The following is a 16,585-nucleotide window of genomic DNA, read 5'->3' on the forward strand; positions in this document are numbered from 1 at the left end:
AGGGATGGTGACCCCACCACCTCCCTGGGCAGCCCATCCCAGTGTCTAATCACTTACTGTGAAAAAATTCCTGCTGCTGTCCCACCTAAACCTCCCCTGGTGCAGTTTGTGACTATGGCCTCTTGTCGTGCCCGGGTGCTCGGAAGAAGAAGCTGATCTCCACTTGCTACAGCCTCCTCTCAGGTATTTATAGTGATCAGGTCACCCCTGAGCCTTCTCCTTTCTTGGCTGAACAACCCCAGCTCCCTCAGCTTCTCCTCACAGGGTTTGTGCCCCAGACCCTTCACCAGCTCCATTGCCCCTCTCTGGACATGCCCCAGCACCTCAATGGCCTGGGGGTTCCAGGACGGGACCTCCTTGTGTGGGAGAGGCAGCAGCTCATGTCTGCATGTCAATGGGAATGTAAAGAAGGAGCAAGTGATGCTGTGGGGATGAATCATGAGTTTGCAAACAGCTCCCATAGCACCAGCCTCCATCCCCACTGAGAAAATCGCCTCCCTCCCGCCCTCTGTGGCTTTATGCTTGTAATGGTTTTTTGTTTTGAGGTTTTTCTTGGCTTTGGGCTTGCTACAAAACCTCTGTAACACCAATTTCCTCTAAACTAGGGCTTAAACAGTTATCAAGGAGTTCTAGGGTTGTATTAATCTGAAAGTAACACGGGTGGAGAAGCAGCAAGCTCCAGGATAATACCAAGGGAAAGACTGCTCCTGAGCAAAGCCCCAGCTGCTGGGTGTGATCCCTGGTTTTCCATCAGTGGCCATCCTTGTCTTGCAGTGTGGCTCACGGGTCTGATTTTTCATGTGGTCCTTCTGGCTGGCGTGTGTTTGAAACCTTCTTGCTGCTCACTCCCTGCTGAAAGAAGAATTTGCTTTCCAGCTGTTTGAGAAGGAAAAGAGGGGGGGGAGGAACAATCTGGGTGCTCTCCTGTCCCTGCCAGCTCAGGAGTCCTCTTCCCTCACTGCAGCACCAAGCTGTGCCCTGTGATCACAGGAAGAACACCTTGTTATCTCTTTCACAGGTTCAGCAGTGAGTCTGACCTCCTGGCTGTCCTTTGCCTGACAGAGCAGTGCTGGGGGCTGGGAAGCTGCCTATGGGCTTGGAAAGACAAAGCTGCAGTGATCATTCATCTTTTCCTTTTCTGTCGCTGCTGGTGGTGACAAAAATGAAGCACTGCCTCCTGTGCCACTTGTTCTCCTACCATTCCTGCCTCCTGGGCTAATTCCTTCTCCTTCCTCTTTTGGGCCTCTTGCAACAAGGCAGGCACAGAGCTAAAATTGTCAAGAGACAGATAAAAGCTGGGAGATCATCATTTTTTCTTTTCAGACAAGATAATTAGCAAGAGAATCTCTGCGAGGAAGAAGATCTTTCCATCATCATTACTTTATCTCCAGGCAGCTACTCTAATCTCTCCAGGGACACGGCTCTTTCAAGCACAGTATTCTTGCTGTGTATTTTTTTTTATTATTTTTTTTTTTAATGCTTTAATCCCTGTGTAGTTCACCCACTTTTACTACCAAGCAGCAAGTGAGTGTGAGCTGGTGTGTTTGTGTGCATGTACCTCCATGCATGGGGCAGGGGGGAGCACACTTATCTTTGTGGTTGTGGGTTTAATTAAATGAGCTTTGGTTCTGATCAATGTGACCCCCGGGAGTGTTTCCCTTGGAGACTGTTTGTGAAGGTTATTCATCAGGTGAGAAGATAAAGGGAAATGGTCAAACAAAAACTGCAGCTGGCCCAAAGATAGGAAGAACAATGTTTTTGTGATCGTGGTGGGTGATACAGTGGGGCTGTGAGATAGAGATGCCTCCTGAGGAAGGAGAGCATTCTGCTGGCCTGTCTCCACCTACTGTGGTTTAACAAAATGTGGGCAGTTGGTTTCTGGACCCTCGAGTGCAGGGTTTCATAGGCTGCCTCTGTATAACTCTGCAAGGCAGTCAGAGCCTTGTTCAGCCAGCAAAGGTTAGGGGTTCTTGTCCTTTTGCTGCTGGCTCTGACGGCACAGACAGCACATCACCTGATCTTTAGTTTCCAATACCAGTGGACCAGGTGCCCTCCTGTAAGTGAAAGCAAGTCCAGAGCAAGGATTCAATTCACCCCCGTGGATCTGTAGGGAGCTGGAATTGTTGCTTTGCTCTGGCTGGTCATGCCTTATTTGCCACTAGCGGTGGAAACTCTTTCATCTCTTTGTTTTCAGCAGCCATTTCATTGAAATGCATTGAAACAAAGTACCATTTGCCTTCTGACCTGAGGGTGTGTTGTAATCCTTCGCTGAGCACAGGAAAGTAACAAATAACTGCAAAATATACATATACATAGTAAATATACTACCTCCTGCTTTCTTTTAGTCATCTTCATTGACCAGACAGCAGGCTGACTCTTCATCAGGTGGAGGGCACCTTTCTTTTCTTTCTTTCTTTTCTTACCTGCTTCTGGCCAGGTTTTGGGACTTTCCCATTGTCCCTGTGGGCACAGGCTCTGCTGTGCCATGTCCCATCTCTTTGTGGCAAAGCTGGAGCTTGCTGTCCAGCCTGTCAGGGACTGGGCACTGCCTCCACACTGCCTTGGGTAGTAACAGAGGGCCAGGTCTGGGGAATTGGGTCACATCTCCAGGATGTGGAGGCAGCTCTCAGGAGGGCCCATGGTAGTGCTGAAGCCACATTTTGCTGGCATCAGAACCCCCACCATGCTGAGCTGAGGGAAGGCAGGGATGGGGATGCTGGTGTGCAGGAGTGGGTGGCAGCTCAGCCTCTGTGCCGGGAGACAGGGCAGCTCACTTTGGGACAGCCAGATCCCCTGGTGTGCTGGGAAACAGATCCACGTGATGCTGTAGTTACTACCTCTAGTAACGACAGCTCCTGTTAGTAAGTCTGTTGCTGCAGCACTAGCAGCCGTGCGGGGGCTGCTCCTGTGCCAGATGCTCCGGAATCGTGGAGCATGCATTCCCTGTGCAAGGCTTAATGAGCCTTTCTGGCTCTGGCAGGCAGCAAGGGAAGCTCCCAGCAGGACAGGGAGGTGAAAGGAGGCAATTAGGCAGTGCCCCATGGCTAGGGCAGAGCAGGTAATGGGGACTTTGGAAGTCACCTCCTGGGGACAAGTATTGACTGGCTTGACCTCGTTTGAGGGCACCAGGAGGCTGACACACTGCAGGGAGCCGTGACAGGCAAACTCTGTTGAGGTTGCAGGTATTGGGGAGCACAGGAGATCCCCAAAGCCCACTCTGAAGTCAGGGTCCCAGGATTGCCCTCCCTGGGAAGGCAGCGCCCACATGGCTAGTGGTGCCCTCTGGAAAGAGGGGCAGGGGCTGGAGGGTTTCATAAATATCAGCATTTTCTTTTCAAATACAATAATTACAGCCATCAGGCCTGAAGGTTTCCCATTGCCATGTTTCACTTGGTCTTCTTCACTGTCAGACAAAACTCTTTGGGAGAATGAGGTGGGAGTTATTTGAGTCTGGCTAAGCCCTTGGCTAGCAGAAAGCCCTGCAGCAGCCAGTCTTGCAGATTAGGAAAGGAAGTGGCAGTCCCTTTCCTGTCCTAGAAGCCTGCTTACAGCCCCTTGGCAAGGAGATAGAGGACAGCATCCATCACACCCACCTGTCTCCCATACCACCTCCTCTTGTGCCAGCTCCTGCTGAACTGCCACAGCCCAGCAGTGCCCCTGCCCTGCACTGCCCTGCCCTGCCCTTCACTGCCCATCTCTCCACCTTTTCCCTCCTATCCTGGATGTCTGGACACAACATAGCCAACCAGCTGAAGCACCTACCACAACCACAAAACCTTCTCCACACCACTGTTAAAAATTTCCTTCTTTACCCCTCCCCTTTCCCTCAAAGCTTTGTTGTTCCTCATCTCTTCTGTGCACAACACGTTGTTTTCCAGCCAGCTGCCCTTAGAGACACACGGGGCTTCTCCTGAGTGCTCCTGGTTAATTTAGAAGCAAGCAATATGTGTAAGTCATTGTAATTACTCCTTGCAGCCAGCAACGCTATTGATTTGTCATCTCCTCTACCTTTTAAGCCCTGTTGCAGGTTTGCAGCTCTTGCAAGGCTCAGCTTACTGAAAAGAAATGGTCTCAATCTCGCTCTCCTCCTCAGATGGGTAAGAAGCAGACATTGCTTCCTGCAGAGAGCCAGGGCAGGATGGAAATCAAATATTTATTTCTGCTCTTCATTTGTGTCTCCCATCCAGTTTCTCATCTTTCCATAAAGCCTTTGTTTCCTGAACAGCCTTATGTGAAGGCATTTTCTGGAAGCTTTTAAAAGGTTTGGGGAAATTCTACCACATTTTCCTGTCTGCCCCAGGTCTGTCTAACTGGCTGTGAACCCCTGGGAGAGAGGAGCTCACCCTGCAAAGGCTCTGCCACCAGGCTCTCCCCATTCTCCTGTTCCAGAAGTGACAGATCCACATCCTGGGGACATGGCTGAGATTAGGATCATGCCAGCATCATTTGGCAGGGATGAGGAGGGCAGCACTGAAGGCCCTGATCAAGCATCTCCTGGTGTCCCCTTTGTTTCTGCTTTTCTGGAGAGCATTTACACCCAGTTTCAACGTGGGCTGGGTTTCCGGGCTCTGGGAGGAGATGGGTGTTTTGCCAATAGCCTACATCAGCGGCCAGGCTGTTTCCATCCTTGTTCATCCTCTCACATTTCTGCTGCCTTGGCCAGCAGCCCCAAGAACCCTCTCACAGTGCTTTTGCAGTTTGGATAGGAGGATCTTCTGGACCAGTTTCCCTCCCCCCCTGCCCCCTTTTAACCTCTTTTTGAGTTTATGATCCCAGTAGTGGTTTTTGACATTTTCTTCTCTAGAAAATGTGCATCTTAACTATGCTGCTGTTATTTGGCTGCATGAGTGGATGGCAGCTGTTGAACCCTCTCCTCTTAGTAACGGGGATGTGAGCCTCCAGCTCAGCAAGGCCTTGAACCGATGTTCCAGCTGAAGTACATACTTTCTCTTCAAAACCAGCCCTCAACTTCGTGAAGATGTGCTGAAGGTGAGAGGGACAGCCTTTCTTTTATGGCATTAAATACCCTCCAGAAGGAGAAGTGGGGAGGAGCAGCTGTGACTCAGAGAGCATGCCAGCAATGGGAAAATTCAGTCCTCTGGCTTTGTGTTCTGTTTCCCCCAATATTGGTGAAGCTGTACCTTTCATGGGAGAAGCAGGACCCACTGAGAGGCAAAAGCACCATGCAGATCTGGTCATGAATTGTTCTACAACAGGAGTTCCAAGAGCCATGCCTGAACCATCTTGTGCCTAGCTAGGTCAGAAACTCATTACTTGTACTTAATTAGATTTATACTCAATGTGAGTTCCTTGCTATCATGCTCTGACCTAGAGGTCATGATTTCTCACTTGTATTTTTTTACTTCCCTCCATGGAGAGGTGCTTCCCCCAGCCCTCATGCCCCACCAGCAGCAGCCTGTACCCCACACTGCTCTGCAGTGGAGCAGATCAAAGGTGGCCAGACTGTGACACCATCCCCAATACCAAATACCAAGAAAACCAAACCCCTGTGACGATATTCTTGTAATGCCAGCAGTGGGCTCAGCCAGCTCCCATCAGTGATGCAACCCTAAGCACCCTGGGGAAGGTCTCCTCATGTTGGGCTGACCAGTCCCATCCATCCCCCAGCAGCCTTGTGCTCCACAGGAGGCTCGAACAGAAAACATCACGTTTATTGTTCACGATCAGCTTTACAAAAGAAATGTCCCGACACGGGTGCGGTCAGGGGCCCTTTTCACGAACGTGCATTGGAGAAAGAGCGCGAGCGAGCGAGGGGGAGGGGGCAGCTCCTCGGGGTGCACGGAGGTCACAGTGCTCCCACTTGGCACAAGGGCTGCTCCCCATCCCCGCTGTGTCATTCCCAGCAGGCTGAGCCACCCCAGCACTGGCAGAGACCCTGGACAGGGGGATAGGGAGTGGCACGGCTGACCTTCCTGCCAGCTTTGCCTCCCCCAGGGACGGGGGCAGCTGTCACCCAAAGTGGGACTTGGGGTAGGGGGGAACACTGGAAGCTGAACACTGCATTAGCAACCATGAGAGCCCCGAAATAACCCTCCCACCCCGCCCCCAGACACACACACACATGTGCACGTACACACACTCACATATCGAGATGTTGGTGACCACACAATGTGGAAACAGAGTATTCTCAGGCACTCCACAGGGAAAACACCAGCCTGCTTTTTCACCCCAGTTTCAAGGCCAGTGGCAGCCCTGTTCCTGGCAAGGAGCAGCTAAAGAAGGGGAGCTGGGTGGAACCAAAGGCAGTAAGTAGTCCAATGCAGTACCAAAAGACAGGGGGATGGATGGCAGGGCTCCTCTGACCACCACCATCCTCCATCTCTTCTTTTCTTGCTTTTGCTCCCTTCGGTGGCAGTCCTGCCTTCTTTCCCCCTCGGCCAGCGCTGGGGGAGATGTTTGCCCCTTTCCCCCCGTTCCCTTGGTGGCTGACCCATCCACAGCTTGGAGGTGGTGGGAAGTGCCCTCATCCCTCTGCCTCAAAAACCTGGCTCCCCTCGGGCAGCCCTGCCCAAACAGGCAGCAGAGGCAGGGAAAGGGGTGCAGGGGGTAAGTGCCACTGACTCTCTGCCATTCTCCCTCAGCTTCCCTGGGGCCACATTTAAAAAACCAGGGCAGCAGGAGAAGTATGGGGATGGAGGTGAGATCCTGGAATGCAGGCTCATGAAACTGGACAGTGAGGTTGTTAGAAATAAATAAGGAAAGGGGGATGTGTTCAGGTGATGCCTGCACCCTGGCATCCCGCTGAGGCTGGACTGCACTCAAAGAGAATGGAGTTCTCCTTCCCACTCCCTGTTAGGTCTGGCTAGGTGAGGACCCTCACCATACCAAGGACACCTGCAGGTACAGCGAGTTCCACCCAAAACAGAAGTGGGGCAGGATGAGATTCAGGAGCCAGCCTGCCAGGAGTGAGGACAAGCCACAGCACCAGCACAGGGACAACAGGGAGATTTCCAGGGGCCCCTCTCCCTCCTGGGACACCAGCACTGGGGGGCTCAAGCACTGCCCCAGCAAGGCTCACTGGTCTGGGAGGGGAGAAAGGGGCTCCCGCCACCGGGCTCCTTGGCGCTGGGGAGAGGGCTGAGGGAGCTCATGCCTTCCTCCCTTCCTCGCAGGCAGCAAACCCTGCCTTGCTGGCACCTCCAAACACCTCCACCGCCTGCTCATCCCACTGGATCACATTCCCTTGGAGGTGGGAGGTGCAGTTAGCCAAGGCCAGGATCTCTGCTGGCGCCAGCATGTGGTCCCACACGCCAAACTGCGCCAGCTCTCCCACGAAGGCTTGTGTGGCATCAAAGCGGCCCCCCAGGGTGTCCTGGGAAAGAGCAGGAGAGGTGATTGAACAGGGATGAAGAGAAGAGGAGGAACATGCATCCAGTGGGAAATGGCAAGGGGGAGAGGGAGAAGTTTGGGAAGAAGAAGAGCAAGGTGCTTGATGGCAAGGAGGGGAGGGGATGAATGCATGGAAGAGATTCCAGAAGACGAGGCAGGGAGGCCAAAAGGATAGGGAGAGGGAAGAGAAGACAATGAGGGCACGTGGCCAGCCTGGAGGCTGGATGAACAGGCAGGAGAGCCAACTGCCCTGCTGAGCACTCCTGCCCATGCTGCCCCCTCCCCTTGCCCCACCTGGGGGCTTTTCCCCCCAGCCACTTCCACAGACCAATGCTAACTGGCAGCTCTCTGTGTCCAACTGGTACCTACCTGCTCCTGACCCAGGATGATGATGCCCTGGGGCCTGATGGAATGCCAGGAGGCCAGGTTCTCACCAGCACCCCGCTGTTCACCATCCTGGTACGCCGACCACTTGCCGTCCCGCGTGGTCCATGCCACGCAGACGTGGTGCCAGGCCTTGTCCTTCAGATTCAGTGGCAGCTGGGCAACCTTTGAGTGAAGAGCAAGATCCTGGTGCTCATAGGACTGCTAGGGACCCTGGAGTCTCCCCAGCTCCTCACAGAGCAAGCAATACATCCCCGTGGTGATGGTGGCATCCCAAAATGTACAGACATCCAGATGTGCTGCTTCTCCCTCTCAAAATTCACCCCAATGAGCCATCCTCCCAGTCCTCCTGCTTCCCACCATAAACCTAGGGTCCCATCCTCCCAGCTCCCCCACACCAGTGCCCCCACAAATATAATTTCCTAGTGGGATTGAAGCAGGGAAGATGAGGGCAGCGTTTTCTCCCCTGCCCCTCCTGCAACTGACCTTGTCATTGATGAGCAGCTCCAGGGGGTTAGTGCCCCACTCCAACAGCACAATCTCGTTGGCTTGGCTTGGGACAGAGTAGGAGAATGGGGTGCCAATGCCTGCCAGGGCCTTGGACTTCAGCCACATGCAGATGGTGAAGGCATACAGCTCTGGCAGGCTCTTCTTCATGCGGGCGTACATGTAGTTGTTCTGCACTGGGATGGTCACCTTGAAGGCATCAGGAGGGCTGTAGCCCAGTGGCCCTATGTATCAGGGATGGGGAGGAGAGAGGAAGGTCAGCACCTGTAGCTGGGATGAGGGTGAGCTGTCCTGGGGCTCTTCTGGCAGTGTGCCTCAGGGTAGCCCCACCTCCATCCTCGCTGGGCAGGACTCACCGTGCTCCAGCTCCGTCACCCGGTTCTGCAGGGAGTTCAGCTCCTTCTCGATGTTGTGCTGCTGCTGGCTGCGGTCAGTGCTGGCGGCCTGGCGCTCCTTCTGCAGGGTCAGGATCTTGGACAGGAGCTGCTCCTCCAGCTGCTCCATCTTGGTGTGGAGGGCATCACGGGCAAGTGCTGGGGCAGTGGGTGCTGTGCCATTGGTGCGGGCTGGCAGCTCCTGCTGCACTTGGCAGCAGTCACGATGGCAGGAATAGGAGGCACAAAAGAGAATATTCATCACAGTGTCACTACAACAGTTTAAATAAGGACATTTATTTAATGCCCAGCCTGCAGCACTACAGGTAATGCTGGGATGACAGTCCCATATCCGCACTGGGGTCTTCTCCAAGAGCCTCCAGCTGACTTTGTGCCTCCCCTCTCAGAGCCCCCATTGAGCAAAATGAAGTTTGGCTGCTCTTAATGACTTTCTGCTGCTTCAGAGCCAGAGCAAGGATGGGATGTTTGGGTCATCCCTTGGCTCTGCTCCTGCAGGCAGCCTCCCACGATGAGGAAATGATGCAGGCAGGACCTTGGAGCTCACAGCCACTCCTGCTGCTCGTGAGGCTGCTTACCTATAGCCAGCACATTAACATCACTTAATGGGACTGTAATCCTCTTAGCCGAGCTCAGCTGGCGTGCGGGGGTGTGTGCACGTGTGCCAGGTAGCTCTCCATAAGCCAGCCTCTCCTGGGCCACCAGGATGCCAGGGAGAAGTGGGACTGGTGCCAGGCTGTCAAGTCTCTGATCCTCAAGGCATGAACCATCACCTGGGGACATTGAGCCCGTCTTGTCCCATCAGGGTTAACACTCAGACCAAAACTCTTCCTGTCCAAATCCAACACAGCAGCTGGTAAAGGTGCTCCCACCTGCTACTGCACTCTGCAAAGACCCCAGATCCCACCTTACTGGGAGACGCCATCCCAGCTGGAAGAAAACCAGTCTGGAAGGGAGAAAGTGACCCTTTGCCATGCTCCGGAGTTTCTCTGTAAATAGGAGCCCTTCTCTGTCCCTGTGTCCTTAGTGCATTAGTGTCTCTGCCATGGGCTCTGAAAGATGACAACCACCTTCTCGGTGTTACTAGACCTTCCCAGAGGTGCTGGAGCAGCCATGGAGACCCTTGCCTTGGCTCCTCCAGCACCGAGGGATCTGCACGGCTGCTTCAGCCCTGGTCATTCATATTCCTTGTGCTGGCAGGACAGGGGGGACACCATCCCTGTCAATGTGAACAGCTCCCTCCTGTCTCAGAACTGGCCTGGGGAGGTCAGCATGCTCACCTGTGGTTGTGGCTTCCTGCTTTTTCTTCCTGCTTATATCCAGCTTCTCCAGGCTGGACAGGACCTGATCATCATGCACACAAAGATGAAGGGGAGGGATGGCTGCTCATGTCACCCCCAATCTTTGCTATCCATTGTGAGCAACAGAAGGGAGGGGAAAGCTGGAAGAGAGTCAGGTTTGGCTGGGCAGGATGCAGCCTTGGCGGATGGGAACAGCAGGGAGAGGAAAAGTGAGAAGATGATGTTGGTGTGAGCACAAATGTACCCACTCTGGGGAGCAACATGCTCAGGCTATCAATAAAATAAAAGTTGTGGTGCCCCAAGCTCTTACAGAGCTGTCAGCAGGATCTGCTGGGGTAAACCCACAGGTTCTGTGAGGAAAACCAACCTGGAAAAGCAAAACCCAGCAAGAAAAGAGAGATTGGGCTGGGGACATCTGTCAGCCCTGACCGAATGCCAGGTCTCACTGCCAGCTTGCTCTGGGCAGTACTAAGGGTGCTCTTGCAGTGAGAGCAAAATCTTCCTGGTAAGGGAAATGTGCCCAGCAAAGAGCATCCTACCTTTGGTCTTTGCAAAATTGAAGGATTAGCCAATAGGAAAGGGGCTTTAACTCTTTTTTTTTTTTTTTTTTTTTTTTTTTCTTTTTTTGTAGGGGGTCTTGGGGATCCACTGAATGAAAGGCAGGGTAGAGATGACATGAGGAAAGGGAAGTGGAAAGATTAATTCTCATCCTCCTGCCTGGGACTGTCTGCATCTGTACCCAAGCTGAGCTGGCTGAGGAGGGAGCACAGGTGGGATGGGGTTGCCTTTGCCTCTCTGGGCACATCCCATGGGCTCCAAGAGCTTTTTTCCTGCTTTCAGGCTGCCTGGCTGCAGCGGAGGCTGGCACGCTCCTGTCTGCCGCACGCTTTGATTGCTCGAGCTGCGGGTTGGAGCCTACGTCCCTGCTATCATGCATGGCTCCATCTGTTAATGACGAAAAAAGAAAAAGCTGGGAGATTTTGTCACTCTCACTAGCCCCCGATAGCCTGCCCTACATTATTCAGTAGTGACTGAGTACTTTTTTTTACCTCCCTCTTCCTCCTGCTTTTCTCCCTGCTGCTATTTTCTTCACTCTGTAACTTTTTGCCCTATGGCTTTTTCATTTCTCTGGCTTTGGAGCATCTCTTCCTGATGCTTCTCTCCATGCACACACACTGTATCTTTCCTTTCCCGTTCACTTTCTTCCCCCTTTCGGAGTTTCCCCTTATCCAGCCCTCTCTCCAGCTGTTGCTGGTCCTTCCAAATTGGCAGCCAGGGAGCCACATGGCCGACTGAACCACTGCTGACCCCCTGTTCCTTATGGAAAGGGATTGCAGCCAGTACCCTCATCTGGCAGGATTTCAGGGCCATCCCAGCAAACACCATCCGTGTCCCTAAAGCCAGATGATGGCTGGACTCCACACTCTATCCTGTGCAGCCGAGTTGTGCTGGATGATTCCCCCAATGCCAGGCTAGGCTGCATCCCCGAGAATCTTTCTCACAAGGCAAATTATTTGCAGAATTATTAATGGTTGATGCGCAGCTGTTACTTAGTGGTGACCTTTGGGGAGGGGAAGGGAGGGAAGCGCCTTCTCCCTGGCTGTTCAGCAGGCACCCGGCTTCCCATCTGCCGCCGCACAGGCAGCCGGGGAGTGGGCAGTGGGTGTGGGGGAGGCTCCTTCCACGCTTTTTGGCCACCAGAACCGGCAAAAAAGACTGAAAGATGCCAGGTAATATTAGTCACGTTAAATGTCAGCGGCTGGCAGGCGGTGGGGAGGGGGAGGTGGGGGCAGGGGGCTGCAGCAGCCACGCCGGCGTGTGCTCACTGGGGCTGCAGCCCTCAGTCGGCAAATGCACTTTGATTTACATAAGGAGATCAGAGCCTCATTTACTAATTCACCGGCAAATCTGGGCGCTGCTGCTCCCCCTCAGCCCCCAGCACAGCAGTTCCCACCTTGGCTGCTGGGACAGGGCAGGCAGGAGCACAGGATGCCTGCGGGATGGAGCCTGGCACGTCCCAGGGATCATGATGTTCAGCTGGGTGTGAACATACATCAGACCCATCCTGTTCCTTGGAACCATGAGTCCTTACAGCCCCCACAAAACTCCTCAGTTTTGGCTGCTACCCTGGGATGCTCACTGCTGCAGGACAGCACACCTGCTGCACCAGGGTTTTTTGGACCCTCCCACCTCTTTGGACCCAGGCAGGACCTTGGGGATGATTAAACTCCAAAAGGGACTGCACGGAGTAGAAGAAAAACAGAGATGCATCAGCCTTTCCCTCTTCCTCACAAGAGAAGGGCTCACTGTTGATCCTGTCCCCCTAAAACCTCTCTTGGAGGGCTGGGACTGTCACAGTTTTACATCCCCGCAGTGCTGGAGATGAAGGCAGGAGGGAAGCAGCTAGGTCACTACCATTCCCATTCCTTGTTTCCTGCCAGCAGCCAGGTCACCAGCACAATGGCACAGCCACGAACCAGCTGAGGAGCAAACAGGCTGCTGCAATTCCAGCAGGTCCCCCATGGAGCCCATCAGGCTGTCCCCTCTCCTGCTCCCCTCTCCTGCAAGGGATGATGGGGAGAAGGGGGGCAGCTGCATCTCAGCACAGCCCAGGTGATTGTCTCCCCAGTCCCTTTCCATTTGCAGCAATAACTCCAAGCATGGAAAAGAAGCACCTGGGTCCCTCGGCTCTGTGCTCCAAGATGCACCATGTACATGAGCAGGTGCTGAGAGCAAGGGGGGACCCTCAAAACCAGGATGAAAGAGCCTAACTAGGCTGCTGTGCATGAGGAAAGGACGATCCGTGCCTCAGGTGGCATTAGGAAGAGGTGAGGGAAGATGTGTGAATGCTGAGCTGATGCTAGCCCAGCCCCACAGAAATGGCAGGGGACAAAGAGCGAGACCGTGGGGGCCCTCTCTGCATCCTCTCCTGGGAAATCCTCCTACCATGCCGACAAAATTAAGAAACAAATGCCTTAATAGGTTTTTCAGTGCATGAATAAATCTTGTTATGCCTTACAGACAGGGCTGAGAGTGCCCAGATTAGATCAGCAATCTTCCCCGCAGTCCCAGCTCTGAAGCATCCAGCAGTAATCCCTGCTGGCAAACCTGACTGGAGACTCCCTGGGATGCAGCCTTCCCAGAGCAGCTCGTGGCATTTTGTGTCAGCTCTCTTCTGAGACTAAGCCACTACAGACTTGGCAGCATTTCCTCTCTCTCCCAATAGGTTTTGCAGAGTCTTCATCACATGGGGGCCACCCCGGGACTGTCCCCATCCAGGTCACCTTTTGGGATGATCATTGCCATCATCCAGGGTAGCTGTGGAGGCTGAGAGTGCCTCCCATGTCATGGGGTATCCCAGAAAGGCTCCCAGGGCTGACAGCTGGAGCCATGCAGGACAGAAGAGTGCAGGTACCCCACCATGAAGTTTTAGGTGTCTGCTCCTAGAGTGGGAGGCAATTTGGAGTGGGAGGCCAGAGGCAACCATCACTGGATGGCTGAGGTGTGACCACGAGGCTCAGCTGGCTGGGCTGCAGCCATCACAGGGGTGTGGTGCACACAGGTGACACTTTTACCAGGTGGGAGCCACGACAAAGTCCAGCCCACCTGTAACACACTGCCTTATTTCCTCACCTGGCAGGGCTCACTGAGCCTCAGGTGAGCCTCAGGGTGCTGTTTCTCCCCTGCAGCTTATATTTGGGACCCTCAGGCCCCTGGCAACACAAAACAGAACATTTTTGGTCATGTGCCACTTGGCTTTCTCATCAATGTGTGCATGAGCATCATCCCAGCACTGCTTTAGGCTCCCTAGGCACATGTGACAGGCTGCTCCAACCCGTGTGAGCTTCACCCTCCTCCTCCACCCCAAACCTGCCACCATCATCAGACACCCCAGGAGAGGGGCCAGGGCAACACGTGGGTGATGCTGCCCCACAGAGAAGAGGGAGAGCACGGCTCTATGGTCTGATGCTCCCCAAGATCCAAACTGATATGCTGGGCACATCCCACCATGCATCATCTGGTATATGTGTGCAGAGACTCATTTCCCCACTTTATTTTTACATGAGCATACCTGCTGTGTTATTCCGCTGATGGAAAATAATTTCTTTAGGGCTGCAGGGGGGTCTGTCCCTTGCTTTGGCTGTGGGCAATGTGTCAGACAGGCTGCACATCCCACCCTCTCTGCATGTTCCTGGCATGCCTCTGTGTTTCTTCTTGTACCTGTGTGTGCATCACACTGGCAGGTCATAGGTACTTCCTCTGTGGTCTTCCAGCTCTTTTCCTTTTTGTGTTCATGTATTTATTTGCCTTTCTCTGTCTTTTTTTTTTTTTTCTGTTCATATCTGCATCGATTACAATAACCCTCTCTCCCAGTCTCATTTCTCAGCCTGTGACCTTAGTGGCTCTGAATTTCCCATCCATTGCCTGCTGCTGCTGCACCCACATAGCAAGGAGGGGTAGAAGGGCAAAACTGAGGAGAGGGACCCCATAGATGCTGCATGATCCCCCTCCTATCTCCACACTACAGGCAAGAGTGGAGAGGGCAACAGGGAACTGAACAGGAAGATGAAAAGGTTGAGGACTTGCAGGAGGCTCTTTGCTGGTGGCTCTAACACCTGACAGACCTCAGGGAACAACCCTTACATGGAGTAATTCCCACAGGGAAAACAGACAACTCTCCTCTTGCAGCTCTCATGTGCCAAAACTATTGCTACAGCCATATCCTGCAAAGTCTGCCAAGTTCCGTGGGACTGCTGAGCCCGAATCAGCCCAAATAAATCAAAACTCACATGCACTCTGTGATGTGCCCCAGGACAGGCATCATGGCAGAGCCTTTGGTGCCACTGGATTGTGGCTGGGCCAGGACTGAGCCTGCCAGGCACATGCTGCACAGCTGCTTCAGAATGGGATCTGCATCCCATGTGCCAACAGCCCAGTGCCACAGGAATGGGCACAGCAAAGGATTCCAGCTGTGCCCTTGTCCCTCCAGCTCCTATGGACCATGTGAGGAAAGGGTGCCAGGCTCACGGGGGGTGGCACTGCACTTTGCTTTGTGAGATGTCCCATTCACAACCATGATGGCATCAGATGGGATTTCTCTTCTTGCTAAAGGGCAGGATCTGGCCCTGAGCTGCCAACCTGCTCTGGAGGAGCTATGGGGCAAGCAAGGTACCCTGCCTGGGTGCAGACTGGGAGGAACTGGGGCAGCCCTGGCGCTTTGGGACTACCCTGCATGGAAAAAAGTGAGGAGGACTCCCTGGGCAGAGATCTCAGGAAAGAGGGAGGCAAGGACAACCTTCCTGAAGCCTTATGAGGGCGACGAGCTGGCGTGGGGAATGGCACGTGTGGGAGCATCTTTCCCGGGGCGCATCCCTCCCAGAGCCCCGGGAGCATCCCTCGCACCTCTATCCGGTCGATTCGGTCCTGGAGGGTGCGGACAGCCTCCTCCAGCTCCCGCACGGCGGGCGGCTCGTCGGGAGGGTGGCCCATGGTGCCGGGGCGCGGGGCGGCGCGGAGCCCGGCGGCGGCGGCGGCGGCGTTGGCGGGGGGGCTCCGCAGGCCGCCCTCGCAGCGGCTGAGCTTGCCGGTGAGCTCGCGGATGGTCTCCTGGTCCATGCGGATCCGCTCCTTCTGCTCCAGCGCCGTGCGCCGCAGCTGGGCCGCCGCGCTCCGCAGCGCCAGCAGCTCCTCGGGGCCGGCGGCGCTGCCGCTGCCGGTGCCGCTGCCGGTGCCGCTGGCCGGGCACTCGGTGCTCAGCGGAGTGCAGACGAAGCGGCTGAAGAGCGGCGGGCCCCCCGGCAGGCGCGGCCCGGCGCTGGCCAGAGCCTCGGCGGGGCCGTGCAGCGCTCCCAGCCCCTTATCGGCGGCGGGCAGCAGGGCGGCGGCGGCCGAGTCATTGTCGGCGGCGGCGGCGGGCGCGGCGGTGCCGGCCGGGTGGACGCTGGCGATGATGCAGATGATGGCCCCGAGGAAAGCCAGCATGCCCGCCGCCAGCAGCACCGCCAGAAACTTCAGGGTGGCAGCGGCGTGGGGGGCCCGAGCCCGCGGACGGCGAGAAAACAAAGCGGGCGGGGATGGAGAGCGAGACGGGCGGTCGGAGGGATGGACGGGCAGCCCGGAGCGAGCCGGCGGTGAAGGACGGTACCGGCAGCAGCACCGGGGCCCCGCCGCGCCGCGCCGCGCTTATATGTGCCGGGCGGCGCCGCCCGCACCGCGCCGCACCGCCCCCGCCGCCGCCCCCGGCCCGGCCCGGCCGTGCCCCTCTCAGTGACCCCCCCTTCCCGCTGAGCTCCCTCCCGGCCGGTGGGAAGCCGGCGGGCAAGGGGATGGGAAGGGCAGGGAGGGCGCCCCGGGGGCCTCCAGCGAGAGGATGCTGCTCCGGCGCTGCCCAAGGGATGGTTTTCCCCTGCGAGATGCCTAGGCTGGAAATAAAGGGCCTCTTGATACCCCGAGGGTGAGAGCCTCGTAATAAGTCTTTCCCTGTGATAGTCTTTTACTCCTTGCCTGTCTCCTAAAAATCAAGCTAGCAAATTTCCTAGCTGTTGTGCTCTCCCACCTCAGGACTGTTGCAGAGAGCTGCCATGGGATGCCTCACCCTCTGCCCTGTATGCCCATGTTATCCATTTGGGAAATAAAGCTACACTTTTAATC

General features: G+C 55.1%; 1 protein-coding gene across 1 annotated transcript; it reads right to left on the bottom strand.

Annotated features, from left to right (window-relative positions):
- Positions 1 to 5,651: 5,651 nt before the first annotated feature.
- Positions 5,652 to 16,086, bottom strand: NPTXR (neuronal pentraxin receptor). The gene is made up of 5 exons (XM_056509756.1): positions 15,338 to 16,086; positions 8,598 to 8,820; positions 8,221 to 8,465; positions 7,720 to 7,899; positions 5,652 to 7,333 (listed from the first exon to the last, which is right to left on the bottom strand). The coding sequence occupies exons 1-5, from the start codon at positions 15,914 to 15,916 to the stop codon at positions 7,109 to 7,111; spliced, it is 1,452 nt and encodes a 483-aa protein (XP_056365731.1). The 5' UTR covers positions 15,917 to 16,086; the 3' UTR covers positions 5,652 to 7,108.
- Between the last annotated feature and the right edge of the window lie 499 nt (positions 16,087 to 16,585).

The sequence above is a fragment of the Oenanthe melanoleuca genome, chromosome 1A, assembly GCF_029582105.1.
Source record: "Oenanthe melanoleuca isolate GR-GAL-2019-014 chromosome 1A, OMel1.0, whole genome shotgun sequence".
Lineage (NCBI taxonomy): Eukaryota > Metazoa > Chordata > Aves > Passeriformes > Muscicapidae > Oenanthe > Oenanthe melanoleuca.

Bases quoted from the DNA above. Each gene is read 5' to 3' on its own strand.
- NPTXR (XM_056509756.1), bottom strand. From the start codon at position 15,916: ATGCTGGCTTTCCTCGGGGCCATCATCTGCATCATCGCCAGCGTCCAC. The intron at 7,900-8,220 runs GTCAGTTGCAGG...CTTCACTCAAAG, and splicing joins AGCTGCTCATCAATGACAAG to GTTGCCCAGCTGCCACTGAA. The intron at 7,334-7,719 runs GTAGGTACCAGT...GCTCTTTCCCAG, and splicing joins TCATCCTGGGTCAGGAGCAG to GACACCCTGGGGGGCCGCTT.